The sequence below is a fragment of the Lynx rufus genome, unplaced genomic scaffold, assembly GCF_022079265.1.
Source record: "Lynx rufus isolate CCGP_SWC_20201006 ecotype Redwood Valley unplaced genomic scaffold, mLynRuf1.p SCAF_5, whole genome shotgun sequence".
Lineage (NCBI taxonomy): Eukaryota > Metazoa > Chordata > Mammalia > Carnivora > Felidae > Lynx > Lynx rufus.
Window position 1 is genome coordinate 144,655,800 of NW_025814867.1, and position 22,158 is coordinate 144,677,957.

Below are 22,158 nucleotides of genomic sequence, written 5' to 3' on the forward strand. Positions count from 1 at the left end.
ATTCTATTTATAGTTTGCAGAAAACAAGTGTCTAGAAACAATATGTGGTCATTAGCCTGGAGTAACAAGCTAGTATTAATACAAATGCTAATATATCTTGAGCACTTCCTACATTCCAGGCACTATGCTATATCTTTTATAGACATCATCTCATTTAGTTCTCAACACTCTGAAGCAGGATGTGTATCGTTTTCATTTTACGGAAGATAAGATTGGTAGGAAGTTTCCCCAAACGTTACAGGTAGTGAGTATTAGAACACATGAACCTTAACAGCCTGTTTCCAGATTTCCACTATCCATCACTCCATTCCATCACCTACAAGAACAAAGAGAAATTAATCCAATAAAGAGGCACTGACTCTGACTTGAATGGCGTACCATTACTGCAACCTTTAAACCTTCACTCTGCTAAGCTATGTTGTTTGTAGTTTTAATTTTGCGAACTTCTGTGCTTAAGTTTCATTCTAAAACTCAGGTGCATGTGATTATATCAGTAAGCTCTATAACAGAAACAGAAGGAGGAGGTGAGGCTAGAAAAATCAAGCAAAAATGACGCTATGGGTGAGTTTATATGTCGTGCTGGGGCATTGAAGCAATGCCCTACAAGTCAATCTTTCTTGTCCACGCTGAAGTGTTCATTCATTGTGCCTTGGCTACCCAAGACACGGAACAAAAAAGGAGCATCTGCCTAGAACACAACTTTTAAGGTATTAAAAGCCTAAGTAGTTCATGATACTTACGTGTTTTTTAAATTTTTTTATTGTTTATATATGTTTGAGAGACAGAGAGGGACAGAGTACGAGTGGGGGAGGGGCAGAGAGCGAGAGGGAGACACAGAATCCAAAGCAGGCTCCAGGCTCTGAACTGTCAACACAGAGCCCAAGGTAGGACTCAAACTCACGAACTGTGAGATCATGACCTGAGCTGAAGCCGGATGCTCACCCTACTGAGCTACCCAGGCGCCCCTGATACTTATGTATTTTTTAGATTTTATATGACTACATATAAATATAATGCAAAATCTGAAAAAGAAAAAAAAATGGAAAAATCACAAAAGTAACTATAAATACCATGCTTGGAATGAGTTGCTCAGGAGATGATCCCAGGCATTGCATGGTTGTGATTTCAAACTTTACTTCACTTAAAATTACTTATTGGGCCCCCATTATGTGTAAGACAGTCTTACTTTGGAATTGGTGATACAGCAGAAGCAAAATGAATACCTGTTTTTATAGATCTTACATACTCTTTCCTTAGAAGCTCCATTGTGGAAAAGTTTGAAAAGTAGCCCACAGCCAATGGTTAATTGATATGGGAGTACAAGGCCCAGCCCTCCTATGAGTGAGGTACAAGATAGGCTTTAGAAAATATTCTCTAGAGAGGGAGCAGGAATAAAGTGAAGAGACAGACAAGGGTCTATAGCAATAGTCCAAGTGGAGAATGATGCATTTTAGACGAGGGACATGACAATGAAGACAGATAATTTTAGGATGTTTCCAAAATACAATCAATGGAAATGGGTAATGGATTCAATTCAGGGATGAGAAAGAGATTATCTTCAACAAATTCCAGGGTTTGGGCATGATGAATTTGGAGGAAGTTACTGAATTTTCTGAGATCTAAAGTATTGGTGGAAAATTAAGGATATGAGGAAAAGATTATGTTTGAAATGTCTAAATGCGTCTTTGATAAGATGGTAATTAGATATGCAAGTCACGCTGAGAGGTCTGGGCTAACAATGACCATGTGGAGTGTGTTGCATGTAGTCAGTGTGTAAAGCAGAGAGGGGGGCAAAGATTACTTAATGGGGAAGATGCTGCAGCTACATCATCCAGTTCCCCCTTATCAGTTGGGGCACCCATTGCCAAGCACTGGGTTGGATGGCCCACAGCTGTCCTCTTCCTCAGAGAATTGCCCTCAGCTGATAAGAGCCACCTCTCCTCGAGATCCATCCCTTCTTCGATGAAGAGTAGCCCACAGCCAATGGTTAATTGATATGGGAGTACAAGGCCCAGCCCTCCTGCCTCAAAGGGAGACAATTCTGGGGTACCCTTCAGAATTTTTTGATTCCCGTGAGATCAGGCAGAGGCTAGACTTCAGCTTCAAGAATATAGTTGCTTAGCCTTCTTCCATGGCCTATTCTGCTTCCCTTGCTGTCTTAGAGAATTCTCCTTGGAGAGTAGCCCAATAAAACATTTGTCTACAAGGCCCATTCTCCAGCTCCACTTGGGTGAAACCTGTTCTAAGACAACTATAAAGGAAGTACAAAGGAGAGACTTCCCATGAAAATGTCCACAGGGACCCAGGAAATAATGTAGATGAGTAAAAGGAAGTGTAGTCTATGGTGGATCAAATTTCACATCATCAAGGGACGTTTCAGTGGTAGTCAGGACAAAAACAAACAAACAAAAAACAGATTAAAATGAATTGATCTGGGTAGACAGAACTGGTTACAATAAGTGCACATGATTGTTTTGAGAAACTTGCCCCTGATAGAAAATAAAGAAATGAGTCTCTAGGGAACTGGCATCTTTAGTGTGTATTATTTGTTCTTTTTGCAGAAGTTCTGTTAAGTTATAATTTTATGTTTATTTATTATTGGTGTGTTTGTACGTTACATACTCCACATTTTACATTGTCCCATAATATTTGAATTTCAGGAGGATACAGAAGATAGAGAATGTGAAGACCCTGGAGATTTAATATTTAAGGCACAAGAGAAGCAGAGCTCCTAATAAGGCAGGAAGTGATAGCATACAGAAAAGTGGAGAGATAAGGTTCTGGTAAGCTTAAGAACATAGCCTCTTTGGAAAAGAGGCAAGTGAAAAAGACGTACAAGACCAGGAGAATCCTGTTAGACGAGACAGTCCATTGTTCAGTTTTCCCCAGGTTCAGGATAGTTGCTGACAGAGAGCTCATATTCAGTAAATGTTTGGCAAATTAATAGCAGAATTAATTAAATGTGACAATAAGAAAAGACGTCCTATTTTGCAGCAATACCATTCACCTCAAGGTGAGTCTAGGAAGTTGATGATTTAATCTATTCAGCTGTGATTAACAGTCGCAGCCCTGTTTGCAAAAGGATTGATGTTTGTATTCACAGTCTTGAAAAAAAAATGCTGAAAACACATGACACTTCAGCTCCACAGTGATTCAAAGATTTAAAATATGGCCGTGTCAATATTAAGTCTTTCTCTTTCTTTCTCTCATTCTCATGGAAACTTTAGGAGTCCATTCACATTGAATGTCTACCAGTTATTTTAACTCATGATGTTTTCTATTTCTCTCCTGTTTCTTCATTCCAGAACCCAGAACCCTCTTGCCATCATTTCTTTTACACACACACACACACACACACAGGACCCACCTTCTTCACCCAGCACTCTTCCCACTCACTTACTTAACTTTCTTCCAGGAAGCTTTCACCTCTCCGCAATCTATGGTCCCAGGATATCTGATGCTATTCTAAGAATTTCAAATATCAAATTGTAAAATAATTGCCTAATAGATAAAGAGTACCTCCCCAGGTAGATTGTACATCCAAGAGGAGAGAGACCATATCCGTCTTGTCCGTCTCTGTATCTATGGGGCCTGGATGGTAACGTGTACCAAGCAAGCAACCATCCCACAAATACTTATGTAATTAAACCAAATTGACTTCAAAGTACCAATAGCATTCTTGGTCATGAAAACACAAGTATAAAAACACTGATGCAAAATTATTGCAATCAACAAATATAAATAAAAATAAAACGATCGTTACAAGATTACATAATATTTAATTAAAAAAACCAGAACTTCTCGCACAAATAATATTAACTGGCAATGTGTGGGATTATTAAAACAGTACAATTTCAAACGAAATAAAAATTTTGAGGGACTTCTTGTTTAATCCATATTCTGCAGATTTTTATTCTAAGCAATTCAACTGTAGGGCTAGATGGGTTGTTGACCTTTTGATAACATTGATGAGATGATGAATCCTGGGAAAAGAGCTAACAGCACTTAACAGGAAGATGAATCCAATAGGCTGACGGGTTTTGGAGGCTCTTCAGTAGAATCTGTGTCACCAACATCTGCCACCACCAGAAGGATGGCAGCATTTATAAAAATGGCCCTATAGGCCAAACCACGATAATCGTAGCCTTAATAACACATGGTATAAGGAGTGCAAGGTCAATTCAAAGAACAGAGTCAAGCTCCTGAGTTTGAATGTCCTTATCTGCACATGACCTTTTATATGCTCAGTAGTGACTGCAGCAAACCAGAGGCACACCTGGCGTCCTAATGGTATGGCCTGAATAACCCATCATTTCTAAATTCTTCTCCGTTTCCTTCCTTCAGACAGTTCAGCAGGTCCACACTGTATCTCTCTGACACCCTAACGTGACAACTCTATTTTGATTATTTGCTTATATTCTTGTCTCACATAAGAAACTATGAGCTACTTCAGGACACAGACCCTAGGTTACCCATCTCCATACCCCATTGTCTCACCAAGTGTCAGGTACATGGTAGGTACTTCAGTATTTGCTGAATGAATTAATGGATGGATGGATGGATGGATGGACAGATGGATGAAGTTTCACAAGAAATGCATTGACTGATCTGAATACTCTAAATAAAGAAACTTCTTTATACTAGATAACTCATATTAACTACCTTCTATGGTTAAATTCTGCCAATTAAATTATTTGCCCACAATGGATTGTGCCAATCCACTACCAGTTTTCAAAGGATCACATGTATCCAGCTCACCCCAATTTGAGTGGTTTCTTAATGATATCTGAGATCGCAGAATCAGTTTACAGTTTAGAACACCTATTTGATTAGAGGTACAAGGGAAATAATGTAATGCATAATCTGACAAACAATTTTGTTGTCTTAGGACCAAAATTGTTCTACAACCAAAAGGTCGTTCTCTCCTCTTATATTTTAACAGGTATTGATTAGCTGGCATGAACTCCACCTATGGGACCTCCTCAATGTTTCCAAACATTTGAAGAGCAATTAAGGATCTAGATGGCCAACATCCTTTATGAATTAGTGATATACATACATTTTATACTTAAGAATCAAGTAATGCTAAGAATACCATGTCACTCAAAGGCATCATTGCTATCGTTGTGGGCGTGTTACAATAATTTTTTTTATCTGGATAATAGCACATTTAGGTAACAGTATTACCGCATGCTCCTGGACCTTAGTACCAAGAGGAAAGCAAGAGGGAGATATTTGGGCAGCTTTAACTAAACAACTTAGGCACCTCAGTAAGCTTTAAGTATATTTACATAAAAGTAATTACAGAGATTGTTTAAAAGCTCAAAGTTTGTATACAAATAAGACAAATTCCTTTAAGAATAAAAACCATATTGCTTAGAATCTTAATGTGACTAATAATTGACAACAACAAAAAAAAAAATGCCCAGAATCAAGATACATATCACTATTGTCAAATTTTACTCAATAAGTTTACCTCAGTCTACTTTCTATTAATTTATTAAAGAAATATTCCTTCAGATTCTGACATTCCGATTAGAGCACAGATTCCTTTCCAACCTAGTTACTACATTTACATCACCAAATTTGGCTAAGCATAGCTCTTTCTTACAAACAACTTCCCCTCCGGAGGCATTCACACTATCAGGTTTTGCTAGAATTTATTCATAGAGCCCTTTCAGTCTGTCATCATCTTCGACAACCTCACTGACAAGGCAGCGCCTTCTGGCAAAAAAAGAAAAATGTTTTAATTTAAGAAGTAGGATGTGTGAGACATCAGACACATATGCGCACTATATTGTTTACAAATATAATATGAAGTCTGTAGCATAGCTTTTTTTTTTTAATGTTGGATTCTTTTCCTTTATTTATCAGTTTTCAAAATAATAAATCAATTCCTTATCATTCTAGAATGACACTGATTATATTTTTATTTATTTATTTATTTATTTTTATTTTTTTTTATATGAAGTTTATTGACAACTTGGTTTCCATACAACACCCAGTGCTCATCCTTTCCCATCACCCACCCGCCCCTCCCTCCCACCCCCCATCAACCCTCAGTTTGTTCTCAGTTTTTAACAGTCTCTTATGCTTTGGCTCTCTCCCACTCTAACGTCCTTTTTTTTTTTTTTTTTTTTCCTTCCCCTCCCCCATGGGTTCCTGTTAAGTTTCTCAGGATCCACATAAGAGTGAAACCATATGGTATCTGTCTTTCTCTGTATGGCTTATTTCACTTAGCATCACACTCTCCAGTTCCATCCACGTTGCTACAAAAGGCCATATTTCATTTTTTCTCATTGCCACGTAGTATTCCATTGTGTATATAAACCACAATTTCTTTATCCATTCATCAGTTGATGGACATTTAGGCTCTTTCCATAATTTGGCTATTGTTGACAGTGCTGCTATGAACATTGGGGTACAAGTGCCCCTATGCATCAGTACTCCTGTATCCCTTGGGTAGATTCCTAGCAGTGCTATTGCTGGGTCATAGGGTAGGTCTATTTTTAATTTTCTGAGGAACCTCCACACTGCTTTCCAGAGCGGCTGCACCAATTTGCATTCCCACCAACATTGCAAGAGGGTTCCCGTTTCTCCACATCCTCTCCAGCATCTATAGTCTCCTGATTTGTTCATTTTGGCCACTCTGACTGGCGTGAGGTGATACCTGAGTGTGGTTTTGATTTGTATTTCCCTGATAAGGAGCGACGCTGAACATCTTTTCATGTGCCTGTTGGCCATCTGGATGTCTTCTTTAGAGAAGTGTCTATTCATGTTTTCTGCCCATTTCTTCACTGGGTTATTTGTTTTTCGGGTGTGGAGTTTGGTGAGCTCTTTATAGATTTTAGATACTAGCCCTTTGTCCGATATGTCATTTGCAAATATCTTTTCCCATTCCGTTGGTTGCCTTTTAGTTTTGTTGGTTATTTCCTTTGCTGTGCAGAAGCTTTTTATCTTCATAAGGTCCCAGTAATTCACTTTTGCTTTTAATTCCCTTGCCTTTGGGGATGTGTCGAGTAAGAGATTGCTACGGCTGAGGTCAGAGAGGTCTTTTCCTGCTTTCTCCTCTAAGGTTCTGATGGTTTCCTGTCTCACATTTAGGTCCTTTATCCATTTTGAGTTTATTTTTGTAAATGGTGTGAGAAAGTGGTCTAGTTTCAATCTTCTGCATGTTGCTGTCCGGTTCTCCCAGCACCATTTGTTAAAGAGGCTGTCTTTTTTCCATTGGATGTTCTTTCCTGCTTTGTCAAAGATGAGTTGGCCATATGTTTGTGGGTCTAGTTCTGGGGTTTCTATTCTATTCCATTGGTCTGTGTGTCTGTTTTTGTGCCAATACCATGCTGTCTTGATGATGACAGCTTTGTAGTAGAGGCTAAAGTCTGGGATTGTGATGCCTCCTGCTTTGGTCTTCTTCTTCAAAATTCCTTTGGCTATTCGGGGCCTTTTGTGGTTCCATATGAATTTTAGGATGGCTTGTTCTAGTTTCGAGAAGAATGCTGGTGCAATTTTGATTGGGATTGCATTGAATGTGTAGATAGCTTTGGGTAGTATTGACATTTTGACAATATTTATTTTTCCAATCCATGAGCAGGGAATGTCTTTCCATTTCTTTAAATCTTCTTCAATTACCTTCATAAGCTTTCTATAGTTTTCAGCATACAGATCCTTTACATCTTTGGTTAGATTTATTCCTAGGTATTTTATGCTTCTTGGTGCAATTGTGAATGGGATCAGTTTCTTTAATTGTCTTTCTGTTGCTTCATTGTTAGTGTATAAGAATGCAACTGATTTCTGTACATTGATTTTGTATCCTGCAACTTTGCTGAATTCATGTATCAGTTCTAGCAGACTTTTGGTGGAGTCTATCGGATTTTCCATGTATAATATCATGTCATCTGCAAAAAGCGAAAGCTTGACTTCATCGTTGCCAATTTTGATGCCTTTGATTTCCTTTTGTTGTCTGATTGCTGATGCTAGCACTTCCAGCACTATGTTAAACAACAACGGTGAGAGTGGGCATCCCTGTCGTGTTCCTGATCTCAGGGAAAAAGCTCTCAGTTTTTCCCCGTTGAGGATGATGTTAGCTGTGGGCTTTTCATAAATGGCTTTTATGATCTTTAAGTATGTTCCTTCTATCCCGACTTTCTCAAGGGTTTTTATTAAGAAAGGGTGCTGGATTTTGTCAAAGGCCTTTTCTGCATCGATTGACAGGATCATATGGTTCTTCTCTTTTTTTTTGTTAATGTGATGTATCACGTTGATTGATTTGCGAATGTTGAACCAGCCCTGCATCCCAGGAATGAATCCCACTTGATCATGGTGAATAATTCTTTTTATATGCTGTTGAATTCGATTTGCTAGTATCTTATTGAGAATTTTGGCATCCATATTCATCAGGGATATTGGCCTGTAGTTCTCTTTTTTTACTGGGTCTCTGTCTGGTTTAGGAATCAAAGTAATACTGGCTTCATAGAATGAGTCTGGAAGTTTTCCTTCCCTTTCTATTTCTTGGAATAGCTTGAGAAGGATAGGTATTATCTCTGCTTTAAACGTCTGGTAGAACTCCCCTGGGAAGCCATCTGGTTCTGGACTCTTATTTGTTGGGAGATTTTTGATAACCGATTCAATTTCTTCGCTGGTTATGGGTCTGTTCAAGCTTTCTATTTCCTCCTGATTGAGTTTTGGAAGAGTGTGGGTGTTTAGGAATTTGTCCATTTCTTCCAGGTTGTCCAATTTGTTGGCATATAATTTTTCATAGTATTCCCTGATAATTGTTTGTATCTCTGAGGGATTGGTTGTAATAATTCCATTTTCATTCATGATTTTATCTATTTGGGTCATCTCCCTTTTCTTTTTGAGAAGCCTGGCTAGAGGTTTGTCAATTTTGTTTATTTTTTCAAAAAACCAACTCTTGGTTTCGTTGATCTGCTCTACAGTTTTTTTAGATTCTATATTGTTTATTTCTGCTCTGATCTTTATTATTTCTCTTCTTCTGCTGGGTTTAGGCTGCCTTTGCTGTTCTGCTTCTATTTCCTTTAGGTGTGCTGTTAGATTTTGTATTTGGGATTTTTCTTGTTTCTGGAGATAGGCCTGGATTGCAATGTATTTTCCTCTCAGGACTGCCTTCGCTGCGTCCCAAAGCGTTTGGATTGTTGTATTTTCATTTTCGTTTGTTTCCATATATTTTTTGATTTCTTCTCTAATTGCCTGGTTGACCCACTCATTCGTTAGTAGGGTGTTCTTTAACCTCCATGCTTTTGGAGGTTTTCCAGACTTTTTCCTGTGGTTGATTTCAAGCTTCATAGCATTGTGGTCTGAAAGTATGCATGGTATAATTTCAATTCTTGTAAACTTATGAAGGGCTGTTTTGTGACCCAGTATATGATCTATCTTGGAGAATGTTCCATGTGCACTCGAGAAGAAAGTATATTCTGTTGCTTTGGGATGCAGAGTTCTAAATATATCTGTCAAGTCCATCTGATCCAGTGTCTCATTCAGGGCCCTTGTTTCTTTATTGACCGTGTGTCTAGATGATCTATCCATTTCTGTAAGTGGGGTGTTAAAGTCCCCAGCAATTACCACATTCTTATCAATAAGGTTGCTTCTGTTTATGAGTAATTGTTTTATATATTTGGGGGCTCCGGTATTCGGCACATAGACATTTATAATTGTTAGCTCTTCCTGATGGATAGACCCTGTGACTATTATATAATGTCCTTCTTCATCTCTTGTTACAGCCTTTAATTTAAAGTCTAGTTTGTCTGATATAAGTATGGCTACTCCAGCTTTCTTTTGGCTTCCAGTAGCATGATAAATAGTTCTCCATCCCCTCACTCTGAATCTAAAGGTGTCCTCAGGTCTAAAATGAGTCTCTTGTAGACAGCAAATAGATGGGTCTTGTTTTTTTATCCATTCTGATACCCTATGTCTTTTGGTTGGCGCATTTAATCCATTTACATTCAGTGTTATTATAGAAAGATACGGGTTTAGAGTCATTGTGATGTCTGTATGTTTTATGCTTGTAGTGATGTCTCTGGTACTTTGTCTCACAGGGTCCCCCTTAGGATCTCTTGTAGGGCTGGTTTAGTGTTGACAAATTCCTTCAGTTTTTGTTTGTTTGGGAAGACCTTTATCTCTCCTTCTATTCTAAATGACAGACTTGCTGGATAAAGGATTCTCGGCTGCATATTTTTGCTGTCTAGCACCCTGAAAATCTCGTGCCAATTCTTTCTGGCCTGCCAAGTTTCAAAAGAGAGATCAGTCACGAGTCTTATAGGTCTCCCTTTATATGTGAGGGCACGTTTACCCCTTGCTGCTTTCAGAATTTTCTCTTTATCCTTGTATTTTGCCAGTTTCACTATGATATGTCGTGCAGAAGATCGATTCAAGTTACGTCTGAAGGGAGTTCTCTGTGCCTCTTGGATTTCAATGCCTTTTTCCTTCCCCAGTTCAGGGAAGTTCTCAGCTATTATTTCTTCAAGTACCCCTTCAGCACCTTTCCCTCTCTCTTCCTCCTCTGGGATACCAATTATGCGTATATTATTTCTTTTTAGTGTATCACTTAGTTCTCTAATTTTCCCCTCAGACTCCTGGATTTTTTTATCTCTCTTTTTCTCAGCTTCCTCTTTTTCCATAACTTTATCTTCTAGTTCACCTATTCTCTCCTCTGCCTCTTCCATCCGAGCCGTGGTGGTTTGCATTTTGTTTTCCATTTCCTTTAAAGCGTTTTTCAGCTCCTCGTGACTGTTCCTTAGTCCCCTGATGTCTGTAGCAAGAGATTCTCTGCTGTCCTGTATGCTGTTTTCCAGCCCAGCGATTAATTTTATGACTATTATTCTAAATTCACTTTCTGTTATATTATTTAAATCCTTTTTGATCAGCTCATTAGCTGTTGTTATTTCCTGGAGATTCTTCTGAGGGGAATTCTTCTGCTTGGTCATTTTGGATAGTCCCTGGTGTGGTGAGGGCCTGCAGGGCACTTCCCCTGTGCTGTGGTGTATAACTGGAGTTGGTGGGCGGGGCCGCAGTCCGACCTGATGTCTGCCCCCAGCCCACCGCTGGGGCCACAGTCAGACTGGTGTGTGCCTTCTCTTCCCCTCTCCTAGGGGCGGGATTCACTGTGGGGTGGCGTGGCCCGTCTGGGCTACTTGCACACTGCCAGGCTTGTGATGCTGGGGATCTGGCGTATTAGCTGGGGTGGGAAGGCAAGGTGCACGGCGGCAGGGGGGGCAGGCTTAGCTCGCTTCTCCTTAGGTGATCCATTTCAGGAGGGGCCCTGTGGCAGCCGGAGGGAGTCAGATCGCTGCCGGAGGTTTGGCTCCGCAGAAGCACAGAGTTGGGTGTTCACGCGGAGCGAGCAATTTCCCTGGCCGGAGCCTGTTCCCTTTGGGATTTTGGCTGGGGGATGGGCGGGGGAGATGGCGCTGGCGAGCGCCTTTGTTCCCCGCCAAACTGAGCTCTGTCGTCCGGGGGCTCCGCAGCTCACCCTCCCTTTGTCCTCCAGCCTTCCCGCTTTCCGAGCAGAGCTGTTAACTTATGACCTCCCAGACGCTAAGTCGCGCTTGCTGTCGGAACACAGTCTGTCAGGCCCCTCCGCTTTTGCAAGCCGGACTCAGGGGCTCTGCTTGGCCGGCGAGCCGCCCCTCCGCCCCGGCTCCCTCCCGCCAGTCCGTGGAGCGCGCACCGCCTCGCCGCCCTTCCTACCCTCTTCCGTGGGCCTCTCGTCTGCACTTGGGTCCGGTGACTCTGTTCTGCTAATCCTCTGGCGGTTTTCTGGGTTATTTAGGCAGGTGTAGGTGGAATCTAAGTGATCAGCAGGACGCGCGGTGAGCCCAGCGTCCTCCTACGCTGCCATCTTCCTGATTATCTGTAGCATAGCTTTTTATGCATCCCACGGAATTGTAGTTCTATCACATTTTCTCAGTGGCGATGTATCAAACCCAAACTCATCTATCAGTTGGCACAGACGTGACGACGGTAGAGTTCACATGTCGGGTACAGTGAATCTCATTCTTCTGCTGACTTTGAACTATGAAAAACCTTTATCAATGTCCAGAACTATTGAGGGGATAATAATTGTTGGGCAGTGTTTTGTTACTCAAGAAACAGACACAGCCCCAATTTGGCCTTTCCAATAATTAGTATTTTATTTCTTGATCTGGTAACTCGTTTATTCATTTAGGAGCCAAACTTCTGTCATAGACATTCTGCTTAATGCTGAGAATACAGAAATAAACAAGACAAGACATTTAAGGAATTTATAATCACTACGTATATCTCTTGAAAAACAAGGTTGTTTGGTAAATCTATGCCTTTTTATATGTCATGCCCTCTACCCAGAAAAACCTCCCATCTTGTTTTTATTTGACTTCCATCACTGTCATAGAAAACTCAATCTGTGCGTTCTTTCTTCTGGATCATTTACCTTACTATCAGTCTGATGTCTCCCTTTTTATGATCCCATGATACCCCTCATAGCCACCTCTCTCGGAGCACCTACCTGAAGTGTATACTCACCTGTCTGTCCAACTCACTAGGATACAAGCTCATTCAGGGCAGGGGTTATGCTTTATTTCTCTTTTTATGATGTGTTCAGTTTATATAATATGTATGCGTTAATGAATGAACGTATTAATGAATTAATAAATCTTATTGAAGTAGGCCTAAAATAAACCACCGTAATACAAATGCTAAGTCCGATAGTAACGAAAGGTCAGGGTTCTGTGGATGATGACTGATGAAATTACCTGGATCTGCTGATGTGCCTAAGTAGGTTGTGTATGAGGCAGACAAGGAAACTCTCCTCAGATGGTGTGATGCTCAAGTTGAGACTTACCAGTTGATTCAGAGATTGGCCGGACAGGAAGGTCTATGAATGAATGTCACAATCAGAAAACTCTAAGGGAAAACAGGATAAAACAGTTATTGGCATATGAGGGACTAGCTGGGAATGGTGTTAGATACTAACCCAGGAGGTGCATCAGAATGGAATTTATGTCCTGCTTATGAGATTCCATTTTGTGTATTTAGTGGAGGAGACAAGGACCAGGAGCAGACCACCAGCTGACAGAGGAAGAACAGACCTATAGGTAGACTGGTAAGAAACATTATCAAAGCAAGAGAATAAAATGAGGAAAAGCATATAATGGAAGCCAAGCAAAGAAGTGGTCATCGGCACCAAATGTCCTAAAACAAAGAGGACCAACACGAGACACGTCAAGGAGACTGCACAGTCAACAGGCTGTCGGTGACCTGAGGGAGAACAATCCTTGGCTTATAGAGGGCTGGAGACAGGTTAGAGCAGAGTGAAGACTGAAAGGCATCAGAGGAAACTATTTAAAACCTTCGGCATGAAAGAAGTTGAGGGAAAGCCAGCTAGGGGCGATCTGGTGTTGAGACCGGCTTTTTACTATCAAAAGACTTGAGCATGTTTATAGACTGAAGGGAAGGTGTCAGTGGAAAAAAAAAGGAGCTGGAAATATAGCAACAGAGAGGATAATTTATCAAACAAGGTGCTAAAAGAGGTGGCATTTAACGCAAAATGGAAGAATGATTTTTTGGACAGGAGGGAGGATATGGTTTCCTCTGAGACTAAGATAAAAGGCTAAGAGACAGGTGCAAATGTAGATAAGTGTGTGGGAAGAGAGTTGATAGAGTTTTCCCCTGATAGATTCTCTTTTCTCCGTGAAATATGAAGCAAGAGTTACAGACAGAGGAGGGCGGAGGCAGAAGTGAGCACTGAAGAGGCTTTAGGGCTGATGGTGAAGGGTGGAATGAATAGCTGTGGGGGAAGGAAAGAAAGAAAGAAAGAAAGAAAGAGTTCTGAGAACAAGGGGAAGGATGATCAAGTGGCACTGGGGACTCAGCCTACACCGAGAATGCTGTCAACGCAAGTGGCGCCACCCCGTGTGTCACTGGGGTTTCCTCCGGCAGCAGGTGGGAGCCTGGGTTTGGAGTAGAGAAGACTTGCATTGATGCACAGATGACACTTGACCAGGTAAGGGGGCTAGAAGGAGAAAAGAGGTTGCTGAAAGAAAGGTAATGAATGAGACAAACTGTAGACAGAAGGCCATATAATTTGCCGTCCACACTAAATACACTTGAATATCAAAGGTGGCACTATTAAGAATACTCCCAGGACAATAGCTATGAACCAGAGCATGTATCAGAAATTATGTGAAAAGCATAACATTAAAATGAGGTGATCCAGAACAAAAATTATATTGATTGTCTAGATGAAATGACATGGCCTTCGGTGAGGTGTGAAGAATTGGGAAAAAATAAGAGGGTAAGGAATATTGGTTTCATTTTTAGAAAAGGAGCACCCTCTAAGATGGACAAGTGTGGATCTGGGAGTGATTTGCTAGTAGAGCAAACGTGACGAGGGTACCAAGGGATTTTGAGGTAAGAGTGCTTAAAATCAGTGTCTGCATTAACATGTGATTTGATGGATTCAGCGTAAGAATAGAATTCAGCGCGAGGTGCCACGGTCTTCAAAGCTTCGGAGTTAGAGCCTGTGATGGTGGTAAACGACACATACCAGAAAGCGTGGCAAGATGCCGGACCAAGGGAAGTAAGGATTCGGGAACCTACGAGAGCAGTCTCCTAGTGCCCAGTGAGAGAAATGTCATCCTTAGTGTCTCCCAGGACATAATGCCAGAGATGCCAGCTTTAACCATCTGCTAAGCACGGAGAACACAAAGACCACCGGCCAAATAAGATTGTTCTATCCTCTTATTCTCCTTCTCCACCCTTTGATTCAGTACAGGGGGGGAAAAAGCAGCTAATAAGTGGCTAAAGAGATCAGCTTCAAAAATACGGTAGAGAACAAAACGATCACCTTCCACTTCCTTTTCCTACCACAAGTCTGTTCCGAGGGAACCATTGTTTCTGACACTTGTATCTTGGATCATTCCTATCTATAAAGTTAAAATGACATTTTCAATTGCTTCATAGCATTATCTAAAGTATGAAATGAGTTTATGTATGTCAAACACTTAGATTTGCACAGTATTATGCAGGTGTTAACATTTATCAGCATCACCACCACCATTATCATCATCAACATCATCATCACGCCATTAGAAGTTGAATGTGGAACCTAAAAGCCTTTCCCTCTTGGGGCGCCTGGGGCTCAGTCAGTTAAGCGTCTGACTCGTGTTTTCAGCTCAGATCATGATCTCACATTTCATGAGTTCCAGCCCCCCATCAGGCTCGGCACGGACAGTGCTGAGCCTGCTTGGGATTCTCTCTCCCTCTCTCTCTCTCTCTCTGCCCTCCCCCCTTCTATCTCTGAATAAATAAACTTTAAAAAAATAAATAAATAAAAGCCTTTCCCTCTGACTTTTAATCTAAAATGTTGCATGCTATACACGTAGGGGACTGTATTTGGATGTGCTATGAAAAATAAAGCCAATGTAGAAAGGGCTAGAAGAAAAGGCAGCAAGAGGAGAATAGACTAGAAGGAAGGAAGTTGAGAACAGACTGACAAGTGCCTCGGGCTCACTTGACCGGAAGGTTTCTTGTTTAAGTGGACACTAATGAAGTTTCTACGTAAATAGCTCACCACAGTGCAAGTGTATATGGGCAAAACTTTCACCAGAGCAGTACCTGTAACAGCACGTACAGGTACAGTGTGGTGAAATGTTCTATTGTTTCCCCAAAATCTCTCTCTTCTTTATAAAACAACTATATGTTCCCAATACCACTGATGCTGGGTTTGCCATGTGACATGTCTGGAATGTAAGGAATATGAGCGGCTGTGACTTGTATCGCATAGGAACACGCCCATTCAAAAACATCACAAGTTTTGAATATTTGAATAACCAATGGCTGAAATATTCCTAAAGTTAATTTTTTTAAAAGATACTATAGGGGCGCCTGGCTTAGTTGGCTAGGCATCTGACTTTGGCTCAGGTCGTGATTTCATGGTTTGTGGGTTCGAGCCCCACATCAGGCTCTGTGCTGACAGCCTGCTTCAGATTCTGTGTCTCCCTCTTTCTCTGACCCTCCCCTGCTCATGCTCCGTCTCTCAAAAATAAATGAAACATTAAAAAAAATTTTTTAATAAAAAAAAGATACTATAAACTCAGAGACTGAAGAGCTCAACAAGCACCAAGTAATAAGAACACAAAGAAAACCAGGACAGGTATTATCATAATCAATATTTGGGTAAACTGAAACATTTTTTTTTCATTTTCTAATTTCTTTAAATGCTAATTAACCTTACACTAAAAATAGTAAATATTATTATAATAGCAAAAAGTGGGAGGAAGGAAGTACACTGGTATAAAGTTAGTATATATGTGTAAAGTGGTATAATATTACTTTCAGCATGGAGTGGCAAATTAAAATATGGACTGTAATCCTTAGAGAAGCCATTAAAATCACAAACATAAATATATCTAATAAATCAATGGAGGAATAAAATGGAACACTAAAAAAAAAATCTGAAGGAGACAAGAAAATAAGGTAAGAAAAGGAAATAACAAATGTAGTAAGTAGAAAACAAACAACAAGGGGCTCCTGGGTGGCTCAGTCGGTTGAGAGGCCAACTCTAGCTCAGGTCATGATCTCATGGTTCCTGAGTTTGAGCCCCGGGTCGGGCTCTGTGCTGAGAGCTCAGAGCCCGGAACCTACTTCGGATTCTGTGTCTTCCTCCCTCCTTCCCCTCCCGCACTCGTGCTCTTCCTCTATCTCTGTCTCTCTCAAAAATAAACATTAAATAATTTTAAAGAAAAAAAAATAAAACCAGATTGCAAGATATAGACCCTAACACAACCATGACAAAAATTACATTAATTAAAATGGTCTAAACATGACAATTAAAAATAAGACCCATATCTATGCTCTAAAGGAAACCCACAACACATATATAAATGCAGATAAATTAAAAATAAAAGGATGAATAAATATATACTATGCATATAAATTATTAATATATAGTAAACACAGTTTAAGAAAGTTGGAGAGGCTATATTAACATCAGATAAAGTAAGCCTCAAACCAAAAAATAATTCAAAAACTAAATTCTTCAGTGAAACACAAAATCCCTAAGAATCCTGACAATAGCATTAAGAATGGGATAGAAGAAAGGATGTGCATTGCTGTAAGTTTATCTTATGTGAAATAGTATCACATTATTTGAAAAAAAAGTGATAAATTAAGATGCATACTGTACTATTTGTAGCGACTAATAAATAACATTATATCTCATAAGCCAGTAGAGGAGATAAAGTAGAATTAATAAAACAATAAAATAAGCCAATAAAAAATTAACAGATGGGGGGAAGGATAGGTTAGGAAATGGAAAACAAATAATGAGATAGTATAGAGTTAAATAAAACTGTGTCAAGATACATTGAATTTGGAAGTAAAAATATGTTAACTATAAATAAGAATCAAACGTGGCTTATCCAGAATTAATCCACATTAAATGTAAAGACACAGAAAGACTAAATAATAATAAAGGTGGAGCAGATATATATCATTACCAATCAAATACATCTCAGAAAAAGGCATATTACTAAAGCTGAAGAGTAATATGTCATAATGATAGAAAAATCAATTCCTTAATAATAATTCTAAATGTGCCTGCACTTAATGACAGAATTTCAAAATGAGGTGAAGCATAAACTAAAAAGTGCTGAAAGGAAAAAATGGAAAAATCCATAATTTTAACTAGAGATTTCAAAACAATTATCTTGGCTATTGATAGAACTCAGTAGACAGAAAGTCATATTTATGGAAACAGGAAGATATCAACCAAATTGACCTAATTGGCACCAACAGGGCATTATACCAACCGTGGTTGAATGTACATTGTTTTCACGTGCATATGGAATCCTCCAAGATCGATCATAAGCTGGACTATAAAATAAGTTCTAATAAATTAAATTCAATAAATTAAAAGGAATAAATTCCACTGTATTAAGTAAAACATTAAGAACACAGAAATATCTGGGATGTCTCCAAAACAACACAATCGAAATCTCATGGATCAAATATGAATCACAAAGAAACTTAAAAAATTTTTTGAAAGAATTACAAAGACAATAAAAAAAGATACTACAAGTTGTGGGATTATATGTCAGCAGTGACTGCAGAATAATTTATGGCTTCAAATGCATATCTTAGAAGAGAAGAAAGTTTTAAAATCAACAATTAAGCTTTTACCTTAGAAAAAAGAAGAACAAACTCTATCAACTATGTAGAAGAAGGGAATAAAACAGATAAAATCAGAAATCAATGAAATAGAAAACAAAGAATAAGATCATGAAACTAACATTAAGATTTTTTGAAAAATCTTAATCTAAATTGATAATTTAAAAGGATTACAAATTTACATGATCAGTATGTAGATTAAACAAATGACATCACCACAGATCTTATAGACATGATTAATAGATACAGGGATGGGTGAATAATTTTGTAACAATAAATTCGACAACTTAAATAGAAAAATGTCTTGAAAGACTCACATAATCAAAACTAGTACAAAATAAATATGAAATCTAAATAACCTTATATCTTTAAAATATACACATATTTTTTTAAATGTTCACACACACACATACAACATTCAGGTCAAAGTTCTTAAATGATAAATTACATCAAATATTGAATTTAAAAATATCTATGTCACATTAAGGGAGGGGGAACATTTTTCCATGACGATACATAAGACCAATATTACCAAACAAAAATGTTTTAAGAAATATTTGCATAATAAATCTTTGTCAAATAAAATTAAACTAGGAATGCAAAGTCTTTTTTACCATATGACAATCAATAGATTTCACAATATGGACAGAATAAATAAGGCAAAAGATATCAACGATCGTCCCAACAGATGCAGAAAAAAACACTTAAAGAAATGAATTCACACTCATATGTTAGCCAGAGGTAACCACTATTCGTATTGCTATCACTGATAATTAATGTTTTTCCTGTCCTTTAGCTTCCTATAACTTTATATAAATAAAAGTATATTGGCTGTATATTTGGCACCGGTATACATGATTTGTATATTAGATACAAAATATTTTGTTCGCTGTCTTATGGTCCTGTGTTCCAAGCTGCCGGAACAAATACCCTGAAACCCACTTTCACAACATGTTAATAATTAAGAAATATTATTCAAGACTACAATGGCTTCCATCACATTCTAGATCACCAATTTGTATCAGGAATCAGATGTGTGTTCAAGAATAAATATATTTGATGTTCAGTTCTGCACAATGTCACCAAAAATCCTTCAAATTTCCATTTCTGAGAATTGGCTTAATTTGGCGTAGCTAAAATAGAAATTAAAATGCTTCACCTATAAATTTGTTGATCCATTAAATGGGATAGTGTATGCAAATACTCAGCATTGGCCCAACATATATTTTAGTAAGGAGAAATCATTTCCCTCTTCTCTTCATATTTTCTCAAAGGAATGATCACCAGCTTCTCTACCCAGTCACTAGTTGGGAAAGTCAAGTTAGCACTTCATAATGGATTGACTTTTTCACTTTGTGGAGGAAGGAGTAGATGCCAACACAGGGTTCTTGCCTCTGTTTGCTTTTAGAAAGCCTGCAGTTAGGGACCAGAGAGGATAATGCCAGCCTCTCATGTTGATCTACTAAGTATAATCCCTACATGGATCTTTTTCATTAACAGGCCTGCTATCTACAAGAATGGCAAATAAAAAATAGTCACCATTGTTTCTTTATATTTTACTGCCATTTCTTCATATTATGAGTGCCTAATTAAGACTATCAATAAATAAGGAAAATAAAGGTAGGGATTCATCACCAGGAGCTTCACTGAAAGTCAGTTAAGCTACCAGGATTGAGACCATACTATTAAGCCTCCATTGGGGCCAAACATGTGCTTTGTATGATGTGATTTTACCTGAGCCACCACTTCCTGGAAATAGGGACTCTGCCAGGAGATGACCAGAGTCTGACACACTCAAAAGACTCATTGAGACTGACCTTAAAATGAGATCATCTTTGCTGGGGGAATACCGGGTTATCAGGCATATCAACCAGCTGCATAGAGATTCTTATCTGTGAGTGAAAAGGAGATATAAGAATACATAAGGTAGGGGTGATATTATATCTGTCTAGAAGCGCATGTTGAAATGTATACTATCAGTATAGAGAAAATTGGGGTGGAAAATAGAATATTTCATAGGCAATAGTGCTACCATTTTTACCCAATGACCTGGATAAAACACGGAATTTTCCTAAAATGAGACTTACATTAGATTAATGTAGAGCATAGTAGGTCTTGGAGCTGCACGTGAAAATACTTTTACGTAGATGCCCATTAGAAAAACCATTAGTCATGACTTACCTGTTTTGCCACACCAGTAGTTAAATAGCTACAAGGGCAACAGTATCTGTCTCCTCCTCCTCCCCCTACACCACCACCACACACATACACACACACACACACACACACACACACACACACGAGGGTGCAAATGATGGAGAGACATGAATATTTATGAAAAGTACTATATCCTGTAAAAGTTACTAGTTTTCTTGAAAAGTAAAACTAGAAATTTTCCCACATGAAAATTGTTAACACTATACATAAACATGTGAGAGTAATAAAATATCAAAGTATTTTTCCCCCTAACTGATAGGAAAGTCCACCAATCAGTGCACTTATGACCCACAGTAGTCAAAGATTAGATTTGGTCAAATTTGGACAGACGATAACAATATTGTATAATATTTCCAGAGTGAAAATTCCATGTTGTTTCCTGGGAAATTCACACTGACATGGTCGAGATCTGTCTGCTAATATGTTCCTGTCAAGAAGGACACTAACACTTCACAACAATCATGTGTTTATGTATTTTGTTTACAAAAATATATTTACAAAGACATACATTGAAAGGAAACATTTTGAATAAAGAAAAAAGTTGTTTCATTTACAGGTTTGACCGGGTTAAAATCCTCTTTCCTTATTTGAATTTCTTATCAAGGCAGATGAAATCAGTAACATAAAGATTTTGTGTCCTCGCACCTCTGATAATTAGGGGAGAGAGCTGATTGACATGCAGAGGATCTCCCAAATTAGTTTCATACTATATTTAATCTTTGTTCCCTACTTTAATCTCATTACTGTTACGTAATCCACAAAACATAATTTGACTCAGGCCAGAACAAGAGGTAAAACTATATTACGGAGGGCAATAGAATTTGGGGAGGTCAAAGAGAAAAAAGAATTGCGGTCAAGAGCAAGTCAATTGAAACTACTGAAAATGTTCCCTGCATCATATGATATCTGGTTATAGAATGTTAAAGTGAAGATTTGTTATGAAAGACAGTTTTGTAAGTGTGACTCCACCATCTTATTAAAGGTCTTCGGGTGGTTAAAGCAAGCCTCCTTAATGCCTTCAGGCATTGGGCTCTGGTCTTGAAACAACACATTAATTAGATGAGTCAAAAAATTAGCCAATGACAGGAGCACGTGTGGGAGCCACCCCCCAACCCTGAGGCATATAAAAGGCCCCCTGCGGGGGAATCGTCCACACCGAAGTGACACTTCTCGCCTTCTCTACCCAAGCACAACCTCGACAGCCAACACCATGTGTGGAAGCTACTACGGAAACTCTTATGGAGGCTGCGGCTACGGGGGCTGCGGCTACGGGGGCTGCGGCTACGGAGGCTGCGGCTACGGAGGCTGCGGCTACGGAGGCTGCGGTTACGGAGGCTGCGGCTATGGGGGCTGTGGCTACGGAGGCTGCGGCTATGGAAGCTCTGGCTACAAAGGCTGTGGCTACAGAGGCTGCGGCTACGGAGGCTGTGGCTACAGAGGCCTGGGCTGCGGCTATGGCTCCTGCTACGGCTGTGGCTCTGGCTGTGGCTACTAGTAACGAGGGCACCGTGGGGGACTCTCACCCTCTACTCCTGGACGTGGGATTCACCAATTCTGCGCCCCACACGTTCTGAGCCTTTCCCTTGGGTGACGATATCCTGCAGGATGAAAGTCTAGTAGGTCTGTTGCTGCCTACAGCCTAACCTACAGATTCCCTGGATTTACCTCGTGGAGTGCAAGATGGTGAAATTCACCTGTGACCCCACAGTTCCGCCTTCATCAGGATGATGGTGTCACAGCGACGGCCTTGATGATGTCCATGCTGGAGTTCGTTTC

General features: G+C 39.4%; 1 protein-coding gene across 1 annotated transcript; it reads left to right on the forward strand.

Moving 5' to 3' along the window:
• The first annotated feature begins 557 nt into the window (after nucleotides 1-557).
• On the forward strand, nucleotides 558-21,877 carry LOC124527299 (keratin-associated protein 21-1-like). The gene is made up of 2 exons (XM_047100475.1): nucleotides 558-561; nucleotides 21,459-21,877. The coding sequence occupies exons 1-2, from the start codon at nucleotides 558-560 to the stop codon at nucleotides 21,875-21,877; spliced, it is 423 nt and encodes a 140-aa protein (XP_046956431.1).
• Nucleotides 21,878-22,158: the final 281 nt, after the last annotated feature.